The sequence below is a fragment of the Channa argus genome, chromosome 10 (assembly GCF_033026475.1).
Source record: "Channa argus isolate prfri chromosome 10, Channa argus male v1.0, whole genome shotgun sequence".
In the NCBI taxonomy this organism is placed as follows: Eukaryota; Metazoa; Chordata; class Actinopteri; order Anabantiformes; family Channidae; genus Channa; species Channa argus.
The window spans coordinates 25094751-25113770 of record NC_090206.1 but is presented as its reverse complement, the minus strand read 5'-3'; the positions used below and the strand labels follow the sequence as shown (position 1 = coordinate 25113770).

Genomic DNA, 19020 nt, shown 5'->3' with positions numbered 1-19020 from the left:
CAAATGAAGAAAGGATCCCAAATGATTTTACTTATACTACAGTGGAGGCCAACAGTCTGAAATCTGTTTGCATCTGTTTTTATTTTTGAAGAAACTCCAGTAATTTCCCAGCATGTCGCTGCTGGTTCGAAAAATAGGAAGAAGAATAGCAGCATAAGACAGAAGCAAAGGCTGGGCCTCTTTTTTCAGGTCTGTCAGTCAGGTGATAAATTAGACTACTGAAGCCTCCTGTCAGCGGCGGATGGTGCAGAGGACTGTAGGTTTAATCAAACTTTTCTTGGTTTAAATACCACATGTCAGCTTATCTTCCCTCCAGCTGATAGACATCATTGTTTTTAGCTGCTGGTACAAATAACCTTTTACACGAGGACAGTCTCCACCCAGAAAAAGCCCATTGATTTGCTACATGCTACTTTTCTGACAGATTGTTAGGAGCTTTTTCTTTTAATAAACACCCTCCTCAGCTCTTTCTCCTTTCCAGCCTGTTGTATCATCTCCAGTGTTTTGGGTAACAAAGGTGTTTATGTTGCTTCCCTTCTCTCCCCGCTGAATTGAGCTGAGCTGTAACATTGACCTGCATAAAACTCCTGCCCCCTCTGGTGGAAATGTAAAGTCTGTTCCATCTATAACCACAAAAACAACCGCTGCTGGATTTCTAAGGTCTAAAGCTTCCACACTTAAACAGAGAAACCATTGAAGAGTTTAGTTTTGCTATATATTCTGAAAATAACAAAAGAGGTAAAGTGGCCTGAGCGGAATTTCACCAGTGCAACATTTGCACTTGAAGCATTTGGCTGAGCGGCTGCGGATTAAATTCCCAGGGAGAGTGGATCATGATCATGGTTTAGAGAAAGGAGCTGTAGGAAAGACAACATGTGCTACAGGAGAAAAGACAGGAGGAGCTGTGTCAGACGATTGTAAAATGTCTAATTTTGGATCAGAAAAAGAGTCAGAAGGCAGCGTTTCACCAGCATTACTGCAGCATTCAGACACATAATGCATGAAACGTGATTCCTGAGGAAGAGAAGTGAGGATAAGCTTTATTTAAAAGCCAAATCAAAGGTCAAACTGTCGTCCTGAACCTGATGACTGACGGAGCTGATGCCTCACCAGAGGAGAAACTAAAGGGAATATGAATGCATGCAGAGATTTCCACATCTTTTCATAGTCTTTTATTTAAGGAAAGAGTTTGCTCATGGTCTCAGTGAACTTGTTGACTGTGAGAAAAACTCTCAGCCTGCGAGATTTCCAAACAGTTCATCCTTTCCACGGTTTTAAAACATCACATATATCGTTCGGGCACACAGACTCTGTATGGACATCAAAAAACTAGCAGTAGTCAGAAGATTCAAATACAAATACACAAAACGACCAAAAATAAAAAAACATAAGTAGTTGTTTTGTAGAAAGCAAGCAGAGGGGGCTTTTATTTAGAAACTTTATTTTTGACTTTACAGTTTTGTCTCCTCAAATTTTCCAATCCAATTTAAACCCTGAAGAAATCAAAGCACATATATAATATTGTCAACAATGTACATTTACATCAGAGGTCTTTAGTTTTTCTTTAGGTGTTTTGTATAACAAGCAGTGTGAACAACATGATGATTAGTACAAACTGTGCAGGTTTCTTTTCTGTAACTGTTTTTCTAGTGGTATAGGTAGAAAAAGTCTTTATTAAAAAACAAAATAAAAAAGGATTTGTAATTAGCACCGTTACTGTGATTTCTTTTTTAACTTAGGGATCAGCACCTTGTCCCGTTAGTAGCGACTACGAGTTGTCATACTGCTGCTGCTCGGACGAGCTTAGATGATGAGGTCTTTGTCCACATCCTCTGCAAACACAAAGACAGAAGAGACACATCAGTGCTGTGATCTATGAGGGCACAGCAACATTTTTGGATTAAATTACTTTCTCTTGCGCATGTGAAGTGATGTTAAAAGATGAAATATGCAGTTTCTAATGCAAATATTTAGGAGTCATTGCCATGAAACAACACCTGTGCAATTTAATGCATCCAATACATTGGCAGGTGGTTCTAATGTTTTGGCCACCTCATTCATTTTCAGTAGGGTGGACAAAACATTAGAACCACCTGTTCTTATAATGCACTTCAGTACAACTCCACCACCCACTATGACGTCAATAATAGAGTAGAATTATCACCTTTTTGACAGTTTGAACTTAAAACCTGAGGAATTACAACGCTGTGAAGGTAGAATTCATGGCAGAGCTGCTGTTTTGGATTCTACAGGTGGTCACAGTGTGATACCTGATCAGTGTATAACACATACAGTAGATGTCTAATGTTACACTGTGCACAGGACTGTCACAGCACAAGCCGGAGTTTGGCTCCAGAGTTACATAACAAAACCACTTAGGTCCAGCGTTGGAGAAAGATTGTGGTTTTCTAACCTGAAAGTGCCGTGAGAGTCTAAAGACAACCATACAAAGATTTAAAGACACGATCGTTGGACGAACTGGACGTTGTGCTGCAAGATGAGGTGTTTTGGCAGAAAGAAAAAGGGTCTTTGCCACTGGTCATTTATGGTAAATATCAAAACATGGTCAGTATGATCAAAGAAAATATGTCCAGAAAAACACATTTCAGTGTAGTTGTACATGATTTTTAGGAGCCAGGGTTGGACTTGACTTCACCTCAGGACTTTTGGTCGTTTTATACGTTCAATGAATAACACACACGGTATTTACAGTACATCAGTGGCTTGTAAGAAGTACTCGATACTCACGCTCCTTGATGCCGAAGCAGGCGGCCCACTCCTCCAGGGCGATGTACTTGTCGTTGTCAGAGTCGCACTGCTCGAAGAAGCGGGTGGTGCAGTGCTCCATGGGAATGAGGGGGGCACGCAGGGGGGCCAGCTCTGTGTGAGTCAGGTATCTGGAGGAGGACACACGGTGATAAGTGTTAAAGAGGTTACAGGTTACGTTAAACGGTAGCTTTGCTTCACTGTTTCCTCCGAGTGGAAGACACAGTCTGACTCTTAGAGGAAAGAGGTGGAGGGGGATGAGGAGATGATCACCAGATGAAAGGAAAATGCTGAGAACTTTGTGCTGGGGCTGGTGCCACATCATCAGGTTTTAGCGCAAATGAACAGCAGCTGGTGACCTGTTTTCTGTGGTGTGAGATCTGAGGCTGCATGGTCCACACTGAGAACCAGTGAGTCTACCTGTCCAACACACACACATTTCTAAAGTATATTTATAGTTTGACATGTGCCAACTGCACCGTGTCGGAGCGCAACCTGAAGGCTCCTCCATCTTTTCATCTCTGAGCTGTGGCAGCTTCCAGCCTGTTTCTCCGCGTACGTACCCGTCGATGGGGTGCTGGTCGAGCTGGCCAAACTGCCAGTGCACGGGGAAGATGTACATGTTGTAGTTCTTCTCGAAGTCGTGGGCCAGCAGGTCCAGAGAGTGATCGCCGGCCTGCAGCCTCTTCTCATTCTCGTAGATCTTCCTCACCTGAAGGATCCAGGAGACATGGTTAATGTCACCAAAAACGCCACTGAACTTTATTTAACCTCACTATTTATGGTATTTTTTAAATATAGGTGGTGTGTGTGTGTGTGTGTGTGTGTGTGTATGCGCGTGTGTGTGAGAGATTTCACTGCGCTAAACTGATAAATTTTAAAGGTACATTTAAACTTTGATTGGATTATTCTATGTATTTTTTGGTTATTTAGGTAATTTTTTTGTAGCTTTTCTCAAATTTTCTGTATTTGTTTCGGTCATTTCTGTTTTATTCTGTTCATTTTGTGTCACTTAACCTTCAAACAGGAAATATTTTCATTGACCTCATACAGATGCTCTGGCCCATCAGATCTGGGATCAGTTACTCACCCTGAGCTTCTGCTTCTCTGTCAGCAGGTTGTTCTCCTCATCGCGCTCGTACAGAGTCACCAGAACGTTCTTCAGCCAGTCCCTCATACGCAGGGGGAACTCGCCCAGCTCGTTGTCCATGCAGGGCTCGATGTCTGCGGGGAGAAAACGCTGACAGCATGAGCAAAGGCATGAAAGTTCAGCCCGCAGCTCTGCTTTATGTGAAGCAAAAGTAAATAATATTTGGTGAAAAGCAACAAAAGTCAATGAAACTGACCGATTCTCTGTGAGGAAATATTTCAACAGAACTATTTGACACTGTTATATTTTAGTGTTTTACTGTTTCTGTTGCTGTTTCACTGGCCTTTTTTCTTTGTACCGTTCATGGAAATGCAGACACACTGACATCCAGAGAGAAACACACACCATCTTTAACCGTATCCTGTTTTATTGCAGTGTACTAAACAGCACCTTGAGCTCCATCTGAACCCTTCAGCCCTGACTAAACTCACTGTGTCATCTTGAGTATGAACAGTGGAAGAAATGCAGCCTGCATGTCTGGACTGGTTCTCCTTCTGCAGAGCTGCAGCCTGCAGTCAACACGTGACGGTGCCCATTAAGGAGTTGTACTGTGTATGCACATAGTAGTCAGTGAAGACATTGTGTGCAATGCACAGAGACAGAAATATCCATTCATTTCTGCTTATTCTTGATTTAATCTTTCTTGTTTTATGTAGATTTGATTTATCTGTTTTTATCTAAAAGCCAAACCAGGGATAGATGCTGCAACTTAGCTTTTGCTACTTGCTCTTTGCACGACATCAGTTGCTTAGTTGTAACAATGTTTAGTTGTATTGTGGCTGTAAAAGAAAACACACACACAATTCTCAGACGGGACATTTGTCCACCTCATTTGATTGAAAAGCCAATTTTCCCCAGAGATAACGTCCACGTCTTATCCTGTGACGGGTGTGTCCAGGGTGGAGACAACAAACTCATTTACTGAGTCAACACAGTTTAAATGATGACTAAAATTATTCCTAATTACGCTGTTCATCATCTTTAATCATTCTACTAAATATAAGCAGTAAGGCAACTTGAACTGAGTCATTTTTCTGATCTGTCCTTCTTAGTGACATGAGCCACGAGGGTGGATCTGCAGGAAGCGTCAACAGGTTCAAGTTCAGTTTTCCATCAGTATTGTTTTAAACACAAGCTCTCAAACAAAGGCTTTAACCAAAACGTTAATCACTAAGCAAATTTCCTAAACTGCTTTGGGAGCTTAGACTACTTTCTTGAGACTCTCAGGTTGACGAGTCTTGGGGTCAACGTTTGTGCAATGGCTGAAGACTGGGAAGCAGAGAGTGAGAGCTCACATTTGCAGGGCCCGATGTAGTCGAGGTGCAGTTTGTGGCCCTTCTTGGTTCCCTCCAGGGTGCACTTGGTGGCGAAGAAGTGGCAAGAGGTGTCGTAGGTCTTGTTGTCAGTGCCACAGACCTGCAGAAAAAGACAGAGAAGCTTTTTTTATAAATGGTTTGTGATAATTAATGACTGTTCTGTGGTTTTGGATAAATCCAACTGGACCGATTCGGTTTACTTTTTCGGGAGACAAGTGGGAATTTACTGTTTCAACACTTGTGAGAAGAAATGTTTTTTAACATACATGCTCGAACTCTCCCTCAGCGGTGGGGCAGGTGGAGGGGTCCTGGCACACACACATGGGGGTGTTGCTCTCATCGACCTCACACACTTTGCCCTTCTTGCAGTGGTGGTTCAGGCAAGGATCTGTGAAATAGAACAGCCCCAAGAAGGGGTGAATCTGTTAAACAATAAAGTAAAAACTGTGACCGAAAAAAGGAAAACTCAGCGACGATGACAAAATCACTGAATAACAGCCAGTGTTAAAGCAAACTGCAGAAAGTGTGGACAAAGGCACAAATTCAAGTTAAAGAACATACAGGTGTGTGTTCTTCATTAACTAAAGGGGAATTTAAAAGCTAATGACATTAGGTCAATAAAAGGATTTTTTAAATGTGTTTATATTTTCAATTTTAGATTAACACACACTCAATTCATCTGTTTCTGAAATTATATATATATATATATATATATATATATATATATATATATATATATAGTCTTCCTGCTGCTGGATGTGGCTGAGTTCCTGGGCTGAGCTGCTCCTTAAAGCAGAGTGGAACATGTAATTATAGGCTTCTGTTCACAGAAACAAGAAATAACAGAGTCTGTTATTATGGTGGTTTAATTTCCAAGTCTGGAGCTCCACTAAACACAGAGGTGCACGATGCAGCCAAATCATACGTTGACATTCGGTGCATGAAAGGAGGCTTGCGTGTAAGACATCACACATGGCACAGGGAGTCACCAAAAACTCCACGGACTAAAGGACTTATTAAAGCGCCAGCTCGTTTGAAGTGTCTCAAACCTTATTGTGAATGTTTGTCTAAACTGCCCGTGTGCAGGCGAGTTTAGTTGTTTAGTCTGAATGGTTTCTGACCCATAAGTGCAAAACTATAAGTAAACTGAGTGTATGAAATCCTGAAAAACTATCTGCATGTAGTGCATAAATAGATAAAGACGAAGGAAAATACGTTTGTTTCATCAAACCTTGAAACACTAAATGACATTTGTAATTCAGTTTTTTGGGGACAATCTCCAGGTCCCTCTGAGTAAAACCTTTGAATGCTGGGTTTAAAACTTACTCTCAGCAATGATGTCTTCAACAACCTCAATGGCCTCGTCAAACTCTCCAATCTCGACCTGCACTGGGTTGGCCCCCACCTCAGCCTCCTGAAGAACATGAGAGGTTAGAGGTCAGTAAAACACCTTCAACAGGACCCTAACTTCTGCAAAAGGACACGTGAGTGTGGACAAATCTGTAACTGTCATTGCATTTGGACTGATTTAGGTCCAGATGACTTCAACTGTCTTCAGCTCTATTTCTGCATGACAGCTCCTTAAACCAAAACCACTCAAAAATCCCTGGTTTCCCTGAAGAAAACGTTTAAACATCACCACTAAAGTAGGTTCCTCCCTGAAGGCCAAACAGAGTCTGGGAGCAGTGAGACCATAATATCCAACAATAACAAGCAGCTGCGTCCACATGTGGTTAAGCCACGAAAAAATGGAGTGGCTTCCTGGCCGGCTGCTTGGCTTAACGGGAAACTAAAATGAACGGCTGTGGGATCTCTGGTCCCACTGGACCTCGAGAGCAGGAAACGATGAAATGTTCACATGAAGGTTTCGCTACAGAAATGTTTCTGCATTTCAGGTTTGCTTATCACTTTTTATGAAGGATATTGTCCCGTTTCAAAGCAACTGTATGTCAATAAAGAGATTTGTTTCTCTCATGACAGGACCAAACCGTGGAGGCAGTTAGAGGGATTTTGTTTTTGCATTTCTGTCTGTTTGTTGGACAGAATAAAGTAAAAGCTCCAGAGATAACAAGTGGACTTTGGAGGAAATGAGTGACTTCTAGAGATGACAGCGACTTCCAGAGGAGCTGCAAAACATAGGAATGTTCTGGAATGTTTATTTGCTTATATTTAGTCTGGGACATTACAATCTGGAGCTCACTAGATGATTGAAGATGTAAAGGAAAACACGTTTCCTTTTTATTGTGAAATTCCTTTCGATTTACTTCCTTATTCATGCATCAAAGACTTGTGTTAGTATCTGGATGTCTGCGTGACAAACAATCTAACACTACAGGAATCTCAAATCAAACAATCCCAAATTTAAAAAAACATATTTCTGTGAGACCTCAGATTTCTTTAATGTCTTGTTTTCATTTCGAGGTCGAAGGAAACCAAAAAAAGTTGAGAATTCCTCTGACACGGTGGCATCTTGTCTTCGAGATCAATCAGACTCCGTAGTTTTCTTGGTAGATCAGTTCTTCTACAGGGTTAAACATGAGTCATTCGGCTGTAAGTGTTTTGAAAGCCACCACCACGTGGTCACGTGAGCAAATACCACAAAGATCACGTCTTTAGCTGCAGTGTTGGAACCTCTAGGCTCCATCCCAGGTCGCATCATCTGTGTGAGCAGCTGCCTGGCTCAGGAAACACATCGCCACCGCCGCCAAATCGCAAACACAGATGAGAGCAAAGTATCTGAGTCATGTTTCTGAGAGAAAGTTCAGGGGGGCAACCACAAAATGTTCTGGAGAGAGAGCAGTAAAGTCACCGCATTTGGACGGGAGACAAAATCTCCTCTTACAACCCTGTCCCATCGAAAAAAACAGGAAACCATTTCATACGGAACCGGATTAAATTTCCTGTTAATATATTTATTTACAACCAGTCCGTCAACTTCACCAACCAGTTATTGTCCATCAGGGGAACACTCGATGTGATCGATCACAGTGTGGAAAACTGCTCTTTCCCATCAAAGAATACGACATTATTGGATTATAACTACTTTAAGTATTGGGCTGATCGATCTTAAACATCTGATCTGATAATTATTATGTTTAATTACTTTACATACCAACAGGTAGGTTGTAACTTGCACACTGAGGATCAATACAATCAGATGATTTTATTGTGTTATGTGCTATAAATCTGAATAGTAATTAGGTACTTTTCATTACAGGTGTCAAATAAATGTAAGGAAGTAAAAGTCTCTGAAATATGGGGAGTCGAAGAATAAAGTAGCAAAAAATGAAAAATGAACATTTTCACACTTTCACCGCAAAAAGACAGTGAAGCTAAGGAGGAATAATAGAAACGCAGAGCAGCTACTAAAACAGCGGATTTGACTGTGTTCTATCAGACAGGAGGAAACATCTGGACTGACCTCAACAACTGTCTCCTCTGTTACCAGTTCTTCCATGACGGGCTCCTCCTCAGCCTGAAACACACACACACACACACACACACAGAAACACACGTTAAACCACCACAACTTTCACATGCGAACACACATTTTTGATGCATTCAGGAACAAAACACTTGAGTGAAGGACGTCAGAAGCAGCGACAATCTCTCACGCACACAGACCTATACACAAAGACACACATGGAAACATGGTAATACACTGACACATCAAAGGAGAAAAGAGGAGCCTCAGGAGTCCTCGACACAGCCACACAAAGAGAGGAACACACTCATCAGGACAAAAGGCGACCACACACACACACACACACACACACACACACACACAGTGTAACTTACAGGAGCAGCCATGGCATGGCCAGCCAGACACAGGAGGAAAACAATCCACACCCTCATCTTCAAAGTCTGTCGAGAAAGACGGAGTGACACAAAGTTTCTTTTTATTCAGTTTGACTTTGTTATTCACACAAATGGAAATGACTGTTAATTTAAACTGGAAGCATTTGGTCTGCTTTTCTGAATTTCTTCCAGGAGAATAAATATGAATTCAGCAAAGAAACTGAAGACGAACAGCAGTTTGTTGGTTCAAGTGGTTTTCACACACAAATACGAAATGATCTCTGTGAAAACGTAAAAAAACGGGACATAGCAAAATGCAAATTAACACACTGGCTTCCTAACTTTAACAGAAAATGTGATCCAGTTTTGTTTTGATACAATAACAGGTAAAAGATGAGCTGTATCATTTTCATTATTATTACTATAACATTGTCTTAATGCAGCTTTTATACAACTAAACTGTCAATACAAATGCTTTTTTTGGGGGGAACATAATCGCAACCAGATCACATTTTCTATTAACACAATGAGGATACGTTGATAATTTATGTAAACAACAAGTACAGATGTTGAACCTGAACATATATATTTCTGATCCTGCAGTGTAACATCACATTTTTGCAAATTTACCAGCATTAAACCTTTATTTACATTTGTGCTTAGACACACAGTACTTGGTTAGAGTTATAGAAATATTGTGGTTTGTCTTAATAGAGACAACTAATAAAGTTTAAACTGAAATAACCAAACAAGGGAATTTGAGTCAAACTATTAGTCCTACATCATCAGATCACATTTCTTACACAAACATTATTGCATTTGTAGTTTAGTTGCAACATCATTTTTAAATTGAGGTTAAATTGATGCTTTGTACATTTGGAGTTATTCATATATAAGATAACATTCAACGTATTTCAACCCTTTTTTGAGTAATATTTTCCACGTGGATGGTGCAGCTTTGCAATGCAAAGGGACCTCAGAGGGTTCCGTGTGGAACACCCAGAAAGAAAAATGAGCCGTTAATAAAACTTAAACTTAGCTTTGGTTCACTGAAAAGGACATTTGTGCAAGCTAATATTAATAAACAGGGTCACTGTATAAAGAGAGAGGAGGATAATAAAACTCGCACCAAAATGACTTTAACACAAAAGAAGAGATCTGGTTCGTAAAGCCGCCATTTGTTAATCTAATCTTTCACTCGGACCAAACATTTATACTGATTATTGTCTCCATGATGCATCTTGCAACTTCTCACCATAGTAACAGTACCGTATAGTATATCTCCACTTTGATGCTAATAAATCAAAAGAAGTGGATATTCATGGTAAAAAACACACTTCCTTATTTCGCCTTCACAAAAAACCCACAGTAGCTGACAAATGAATTTACGTAACAGTAGATTTCACTGCTGTGCATCTCTATTTCATAAGAAGGATAATTCAACTTGATTAAGTTTCAACAAAAAACGACTCTAATCGTCTCATGAAGAGCTGGAGCTGTTCTGCAGACAACAAAAGCATCGGGACACAGCATGTAACACAATCTCACTGCAGACTGATGGACGCTTTCCAGTTTCCCAAACAAAAGGCCTCAGTGTCAGGTCTGTTTACTGCCATGCTGTGTTCCAACTGTCTGTGGTTGTTGTTGAAATGACGTTTCACTCTGGGAAATGGATTTTCTATCATCCTGGAGCAGAAATTAGGGCAAACACATTATGTACAGGTCCACTTACACTTTCTTTGGTACTCAGACCTCTTCACTTATGTTATTATGTTGAAGGTTTAACGGTAAAGGAAGAAAATTGCCATCTTGGAAACAAAGAGATGGAAACTTTAAGGACCATTCATGTTTCCCAGTCTGAGTGTCCTGCAGGCTTTGGTGATCCCCTGACTTTTTCTTTAGACCCGCCGTCAGATCAAGTGAAATAACTCAACTACAGGCTCCTGCCTGCAGACAAACATCAGGCTCAAACCTATTACAGTACTTTCTGCCAAGTCATTTGGTTCAGTTATTCATGTTGGCCTGAGGGAGAATTATAATTAAGGGGCAAACACATCTTTGTCCGACATCTTTAATTCGTGACATAATACTAGTCCCATTTGCACTTTGTTTTACAGCTAAAGAGCAAAGGGCTGTAGACTTTAATGCAAAATTGGTCCGTGATCTACTGTTTTGTTTTAGTGCAGTTGTTTGGGGCCTCGTGTCAGCATGTTTTTCGTAACAGATGCTAATGTAATCTACTTTTTCTGTCTAAAGACAGTGGAATGGTTGTGATTTCACTTTTTCTTTGAAGCACAAACATGTTTCAATGCCTCAGCAATCTGTTTTTTTTTTTTTTAATCAAATCAGATGAAAGTACATATTTGTCAGAGGAGACTCCCAACAAGCTCCCTATCTGCCTCTGACTTTGCCTTTTATCTCCATCTGGCTGATGAATGGAAGCTCTGATGTAAAGTTCTTGTCTCATCTGAAGGACCATGTGAGGCCTTATTTGTTTGGTCATGGAGCACAGCATTGCTTAGTCTATCCTACCCGCTCTGGCAAGTCAGCTGTGTCTCCCAAATATACGGAAACAATCTTCACTGACATCAGACGATGAACTGTGTGGTATATGGGGGTAAGTTTGTGTCATAATGTAAATATCAAAGATAAAAAAAGAAGAGTTTCACGCTTCACAAAACCTTTGACTCTTTTGTGAAGCGAATTCCTCATGCGGGACAGTAACTTACATGCTAACTGTAATCTGCATGCTGCAGGAGATCAGTGGGGGATAATACGATTTGCAAAAACAGAGCTGTGCATAGTTTAAATTCCTGCAGCTCAACTAAGTAGGCAGCAGGTTTAAAACAACCATAAAATGCATCACACGAAACAAAGTGGTCCATCAGTGTTTAATGATTATCAGGTGAGATGTGGAGGATCTGGAGACACTTTGGGTCTTAAGAACATCACTTTGAGCCAAACCCAACCTGACATTTTGAGAGTGGAGGGACAGTGATCATTCGGTTGCTGGGTGCCCAAAAAAAAAAAAAAGCAGGACATGAAGAGTCTGAATAAGGCAACATGTTACAGAGGTGGATGGTGTTTGACGGTAAAGCTGACAAAGAGAAATTTGTCATTTTCCTTTTGGTACATTTTTCATCCAAGTGTTCACAAATTGTTCGCATGAATGTGATGTAGTGATTTGTTCTTGACAGTGAGTTTTATCACAAGATAAAACCACCAGAATGTGACTGAAGAGCCGTGTCAGTGCAACCGCAGTTCACATTTACATGTAGTTATTTATATAGAACTTCACTCACTTTGTTTTCCAAATTAATTTTACCTTCATATCTCCTCTCTACTCTACAGTTGTCCACGCAGCTCCAGCCACAATCTCACCCTAAATCTGTGCTTTGTTTGTCTTTTTTGCTTTTCTTTCTGTTCTTTTCGCCGCCATGTTTGTTTTGGCAGAACTAACAAAAATTTCAGTTCTCATGCGATTTGCTTTGCAGTGGATTTTACTGTCCAGCAACTCCCACAGGAAGCAAAACAGTTTCGTACTTGTATCAGTGCACTGTGTCGGCAAGTACTCAGCTTTGTCTTTTAGCCAGTTAGAGCCAGTTTTCTTCTGCACAACTTAATGCAGAGTTTGACTAACAATACCAAGAGTGGAACATCGAGTTCTAGTCACAACTTTAAACGATCTTACCGGTGTTTCTTACAAGTGGATGCTACACTGTTACCCCAACATTATCTGTAGAACCGTTTGCTTAGAAGTCTGAGATCTGTCTCCAGTAGATGTGGGTGTCAGTACCACAGATGAGTGACGGTAGTGGAACAAGAAATGCTACTTCTTCTACAAGACATGTAGAAGACCCCTGAATAAAGGAAACAGCTTTGTTATTGTTGCACTGTTCTCGTCCACGTGTCCACGTCCGCAAAGATTTCAGTGCTTCATGAAGAGTCAGGGCCAGGATTCTACAAGTGGGACCACTGTTTGTGAAGGTCCAGAGATGTTGGGCTGAGAAGAAGAATAAGCAGGTCTGGATGTGAAAGATACAGGAACACTCCAGATAATGACGTTTTCTAAATAACCCGAGCACAAAGAATGATCCTTCGACTTTTAAATAAGCTAAGCTATTAAAAATGTTCTGCTGACAGGAAATTCACTTAAAAAAACATAAAAACATAAGCAGTGTCTGACTGAGAGCGAGTGCTAGAGTAAATGTGATCCCACAGAGAGGAAAGTCTGCTCTCGTTTCCAAAACACATGGTGTCAGTATTTGAGTTGGAGGGATATGATGTTCCCGTCGTATGTCCACTTTAACACATTCCTGTTTGGAAGGAAGACGCAGGACAGACTGACATAAGAGCAAGACAAATTATTTTACTTGGAAAGCTGCTCTCATAATCAAACAGGACTGAACTTCAGGCTCATAAAGGGGCCTTTTCTCCCCCAAGTGTATTTAATTTGGGAGGTTAGTCAGGTAAGAGAGTGTAAACGCACTATGGAGGAAAACAACCTGGAGTGAAATTGCTGCTAAAAAAAAACAACAGTCTTTTTCCGTCTCTGTCCTGCTGCTGCTGCTTTTTCCGACCAACAGCTTTAGATGTATTCTTGTTCCGTCTTTTCTGCGACGTAACAGGCAGGTTTGAAGGAATGGAAAAACTAAAATTGAGCAGACTGTTTGGCAGCGGACACTGCAGACGTCCGGCATGCAAACGACTGTGACGAGGGAAATATTCAGAACAGTGATTTGCTCTGTCTGCTCTGAGGATTATGAGCCGGGATCTATCTGAGTGGATTTCGATCAATAAAGAAAAGATTTGCAGCTCTGAAGGAGATGATCTCGCAATCCAAGGTTATTTTTTTGTAAAATGAAAAGAAAATTGGGACAATGTTAAAACTGTAATAGATAAGGATTTAACAGTGCACAATTTAAAAGTTGATTTTATACTATTTGAGCAAACCAAAAATGGAAAATTTGGAAACAATGTTCAATTACAATCTGTACAATCTGTGTGTCCAACACAGCTTCAATGTTCAATTACAGAAGCAAGGAATTTAATTCCAAGTTGTCAAGATAAAAAGAAAACTAAACTCCACATGAACACATATAAAGTTCAATAAATTAATAAAGAGGTGCTTGTTCAGGCAAAAATATTTCCATTTGTCTTGTTAATCTAATCTAAGATTTTTTTAACAGAGTCTTGCTTGTGTTTTTTTCTGCTGCACAGCTTCTTCCCGCCCTCCACCTCCCAAAAAAATCGAAAATCAGTAAATTCAGGAATGTGGAAATTTCTAATTGAGGAAGGAGGTTGTTCTTAAACAGCTTCCACCATCTGTTTTTTTCTTTTTGGCAGGCTTTTTGGGGGATCAAACAGGAGCGCAGAAGGTCAAACAGGTGTTGAGAGTGTCAGCAAAGTTAAAAAACACCTGAAAGTTACGGGGGCGTTTCACTGTGTTACACATTTCCAATCATATCACTTGGAAATATTGTTGGGCAATAATGTGAAACATGGAAAATGACAGTAACATTATGTTTTTGCTGCACAAATTGAGTTTTAATTAGATTAGACACCAGACAAATGAATGTCCCCTGTAGAGAAGACGAGTCAGGGGGCGACTGGGGGAAAAACCCAATCAAGTCACCTGAACAAAGTCGTTTTCAGAGAGACCACCAGTCAGGAAACTGTCAGCACAAACAAAAAGAGGAGGGGAGCTCAGGGGAAACTGAGAAGAAAAGTCATGATCTGTGTAACCTGAGGTGCTTGTGACCTGAGCTCTTTGACTCTAGCCCCCCATCACCCCCCCCCCACCACCACCACCCTTTGCTTTTGTCCTTTCTCTTCTTTTACAGTAAAGTACTGATTATCTTTTAACATTTACCATTTACTCTAAAATGATCTGCTATTAGCTGTGGCTTCACTTCCAGCTGGAGGAACGATGGAGCGCAGCGTAACCTGTGTTTGCCGAGCAGACAGAAGCTTGTCGTCCAACCTATGATGCTGGAGATGCAGCAGCACTGCACCACTGAGCACTGATCACTAAACATGGGGGCACATCCGAAACACAAGCATCTAAAGTCAACAGGACTCACTTTTTAGCTCTTTAGCTTCTCTCCCTCTTTTTCAAATCGCAGCTGTCACCTTCGACATTATCTTACAGTTCGATTTGCTGTATCTGCTGGGGTTTGGTTTTTTTCGCCTTTTTGACTTTAACGTTGGCCTGTGTCGGTTTCTGAGTCTTTGAGTTATTTTGCTGTTATTGTAATGTTTCACAACATCTCCTTTCTGTGTCTTCTGCTCTCGTTCAGGGCTCCTTCCCTCATAACCTTCCTGTTTAGTCTCTCCTCCTTCTTCTCTTCTTGCTTGCTGACACTGAACTTCTGCTTTTACCTCTGCTTTACATCGAGCCCCGACAGCCGGACAATCCTTTCATCCCTGTTGGTAGATTAGAGCTTGTCTAGTGTTCCCCAAGCTGACCCAATATTTCCCAGCCTCCTCCTCCTCCTCCCACTTTGGTCCAGACCTGCCACCTCAACAATTAAGCAGCCAGACATGTTTCTACCTCGGTCATACTAATGCAGACACTTTGTCTTCGGGTCTTCAGGCAGTCCAAAAGCAGCTCAGCTGAACTGAAATTCTCAGCAGGTGCGATGAATACGGAAAAGCAGAAGCCAGTTTTGCACCGGACATACGTTACTAAATGTGAAGGCAGAGGAAAAGATCGGAGCAGAAGGATTTAGTTTCTTGAAGCCGCATCTGAGTAGCTTCAAGGAAGAAAGTATGTAAACAAGCTCAAAACCTTTTGCTAACAAAGGGCCAAAGGTTCCTAAAGTCTGATCCACTAAAGTTCCTATTATTTCAGGGCTAAACAAGGGGGAAAAAAAGTTTGGTTATAAAAATATAAATAAAAATAAAATAAATTAAAATAAGGGCTCCAATGGTTTACTCTGCTCCTTCTATACATGTAAAACTTAGTGGAGACAATATGTGGGTCTCTGAAATAAAATTTTCAAGAAAAGAGAAAAATCTCTAAAGCAGATATAAAAAGTGTCAGTGCATCCACCCTCTGCTACGCTGAGGCCAAAGGTACTAAGGCCAATTATGAAGGCTGGACATTTTGTTCTTAAACAACCTTAAACACAAGCTCAGTAGCGAAGTTTGTGAACCACACTAAGCTGAATCACCCATTTCCTCCTCGTTCCTCAGCGTAAGATGTAGCAGGTTTCTCTGCATTGAAGCTAAAGGGTCAAACCGTGACAAAACCAATTGTCCATGAGTGACACCCCAGCACTTGAAGGCATCTGAACTAAGTCAGGGAGCATTTTAAACAGCTGGTGACCAATTGCCATGGCAACCCACATTCCTTTACATGAGAGTAATCGGGGGCGAGGTGGGGGGGGTTGGTATTGTGTGTTGGAGAAATCCTGCCAGTTTCTGTTGGAATTTCATCCACTCCCAGCCGTCTGCTTTCCTCTCTTTTTTTCTTTTATGAATTTTCACGCAGAACTGTATGAACAAACCTGCAAATTCATGTTTCTCCAGCCAAACGTAGCAACATCTCTCACACTACGGTAGAAAATCAACTATTAGGATCATTCAAACAAATTAACCTAGATTATTAGACACACTGTCACCGTATGCGTCTGCATCCCCCTCCTCCCCTAAGCCCCAGCCCACAGTCCACCTCGCTCCCTCCTCCTCCTCCTGTTGCCGATGTGGCACACAATACCTCCACAGAGAACGAATCCTCCTAATCACAGCTTGTTTACCTGCAGGGAGTGATTTTCCTTGCAGGTGTTTTATCCGTAATGACAGAGGAGATTGTCCCCCGAGGCTTCAGCCCACACTAGCCGCATTTTAAAGAGGATGCCAGTCATTTTAAAGTGAGCTTAAAATTAAGCGTGAGCAGTGGAAAACTGAGGGGGAAGTTTGCTTTGTGTGTTGCAGCTGACAAACCAAATTATAACCGTTTGAACAGAAAACAATCTGGAACTTCAGCAAGCTACTTTTCCAGGCTCAGAAATGAGACTTTATGCTATGTTGACACGTTTAAACCTGACATTTTCCGGCGAGCTCTTTTCATCATTATCTCCAATTATCTCTGTAAATTAATGCAAAGCCTGCAGCCAATAAGATCCCGAAATTAAGTCTTCTAACTCTTGTGCAGATAATCAAGAGCTCTTACCTTCGGCTTTGCAGAGCAGGGACACGAGGAGAGAAGTCAGCTGTGTGCGGGGCCCGGGATAAACTAACTGCCTCACCAGTTCACCCAGAAGACATTTCCAGTGGGACGTCCCAGTTAGGACCCCCCCACCCACACCCCTTCCCCCTTCAACCAAACCTCCCATTACACCCTGTCTCTTCCTGCCCTGGGTGGGGCTTCTAATATTAACTCTCTGCTCCCACTGCAAAGGGTCTACAGTGAAACCTGCAGTTTGGGACAGTAAAACGTTTTCCTCGGTTTCTTCATCATTCTCCTAATCACATAACCACAAAGAAGAAACATTTGTCGGGGAATAATGGAATAATATTTTTTTTTTAAAAATCATTTATTTTCAAAATAAAATGGCACAAACTTTACTTAGCTGGGTTCAAGTAAATGGCTCCAAGAATCAACATTGACTGTCGATGAAAAACCAAACAGCAGCTTGTTACATCCAATGTTTTGTCGACCATTTCCTCTCTAGTCAGACTTTTTTGCTCTCTAACAAAGTCACGGACGTCCTTCACTTGCTGTGTCTTGATATATGCAGGGGCAGATCTAGAATTTGTTGGGGTGGCACAGGGTTAAAATAGGGGGGTGCATTTGGAAAAGGATTTAAATGGTTTTAAACTGAAATTTATAAAACTTTTTACAACAACTTAATGTTGTTGTTGCTGTGACCACGAGCACGTTACATACATGACTAAACCCAACCATGTATATTTTCAGCCTAACCCTATGGACGAATAATGACGAGCCCCTGAGCACGAACAGATCAGTGCAGCCCTCCTCCTTTTTTGTGGTCGTTTTACTTTTGGAAGTCGTTTATCCTTTTTTGTCATTTTGTGTTTTTGTCACTTGGTGTTTTTGGATATTTCGTAGTAATTTTGTGTCTCCTAACTGAGCTCTTTTAATCAAGAATTGTGAACAGTAACTTCATTGACTGTGGTCCAGGTGGGTGCCTGACCTCTTGGACTCCTGGACTGGGGCCCAGTAGGACCGTTTAGTGATCCATCCACGCCTAAAACCAACCAAACCACTGTGTTTGCACCGTTGTAAAAGTGTTAAGAATGAGAAATCACAAGATGGCAGCCACTATTTAGGTGCCCAGCACCTAGGGGATGCAGTTTTAACAAACACCTGCTGCGATGGCAGCGCTCTTTCAACAAGAACGTCTCCGGGTCATATGAAAGGGTGGGACTAATGCCATGTGGTTGTTCAGGTGGGAGGACTTCTTTGTGTGCTATGAGGATGTCACACCACTTCAGAAACTAAAAGTTGCCTCTGAACATAAATCAAGTCATGAGTGTAAATTAGCTGGATATAATCATTACTTCGAGTAGAATGAATTGCGTGGGTTTAAAGCTTAAAGCAGACGTCTGTACGTCCTCGACCTTCTGAATATTTCCACTCTTCCTCAGACGTCTCACTCAGACAGTAGTCGGAGCTGATAATTCGTTCAGCAGAGTAAATGCATGACATCACCCACATTTTTTCATCTGTGGTCATGCTGCCTATGGGAGCAGGCTGATGCAACTCGTTCCAAATAATTATCAAAGTTTTCAGCTGCTCTTGTTTAGGAATCAGTATTGTCAGTTTTATTATTATGGCCTTGTTTCTCCAATCACACATTTACTCAAAAGGGCTTTGCAATCTTCACAATAACAATCCATCCATCCATCTATCATCCTGTTCAGTGGGCTGGCAAAAGGCACTGTACACCCTGAAATTGGTCTCCAGTTTTATGGGCCAACACAAAGAGACACATTCACACCTATGGACAATTTAGATTCACC

At 41.3% G+C, this 19020-nt stretch overlaps 1 protein-coding gene across 2 annotated transcripts; it reads right to left on the bottom strand.

Annotated features, from left to right (window-relative positions):
• Positions 1-1157: 1157 nt before the first annotated feature.
• On the bottom strand, positions 1158-17335 carry sparc (secreted protein, acidic, cysteine-rich (osteonectin)). Of its 2 annotated transcripts, XM_067518386.1 has the most exons (10): positions 17207-17335; positions 9031-9096; positions 8654-8707; positions 6559-6646; positions 5499-5620; positions 5212-5332; positions 3857-3990; positions 3330-3478; positions 2749-2897; positions 1158-1832 (listed from the first exon to the last, which is right to left on the bottom strand). In XM_067518386.1, exons 2-10 carry the CDS (start codon positions 9085-9087, stop codon positions 1804-1806), a joined length of 903 nt encoding a protein of 300 aa, XP_067374487.1. In that variant the 5' UTR covers positions 9088-9096; positions 17207-17335; the 3' UTR covers positions 1158-1803. The 2 variants fall into 2 exon arrangements, with proteins under 2 accessions (XP_067374487.1, XP_067374488.1); XM_067518387.1 differs by lacking the exon at positions 8654-8707.
• Positions 17336-19020: the final 1685 nt, after the last annotated feature.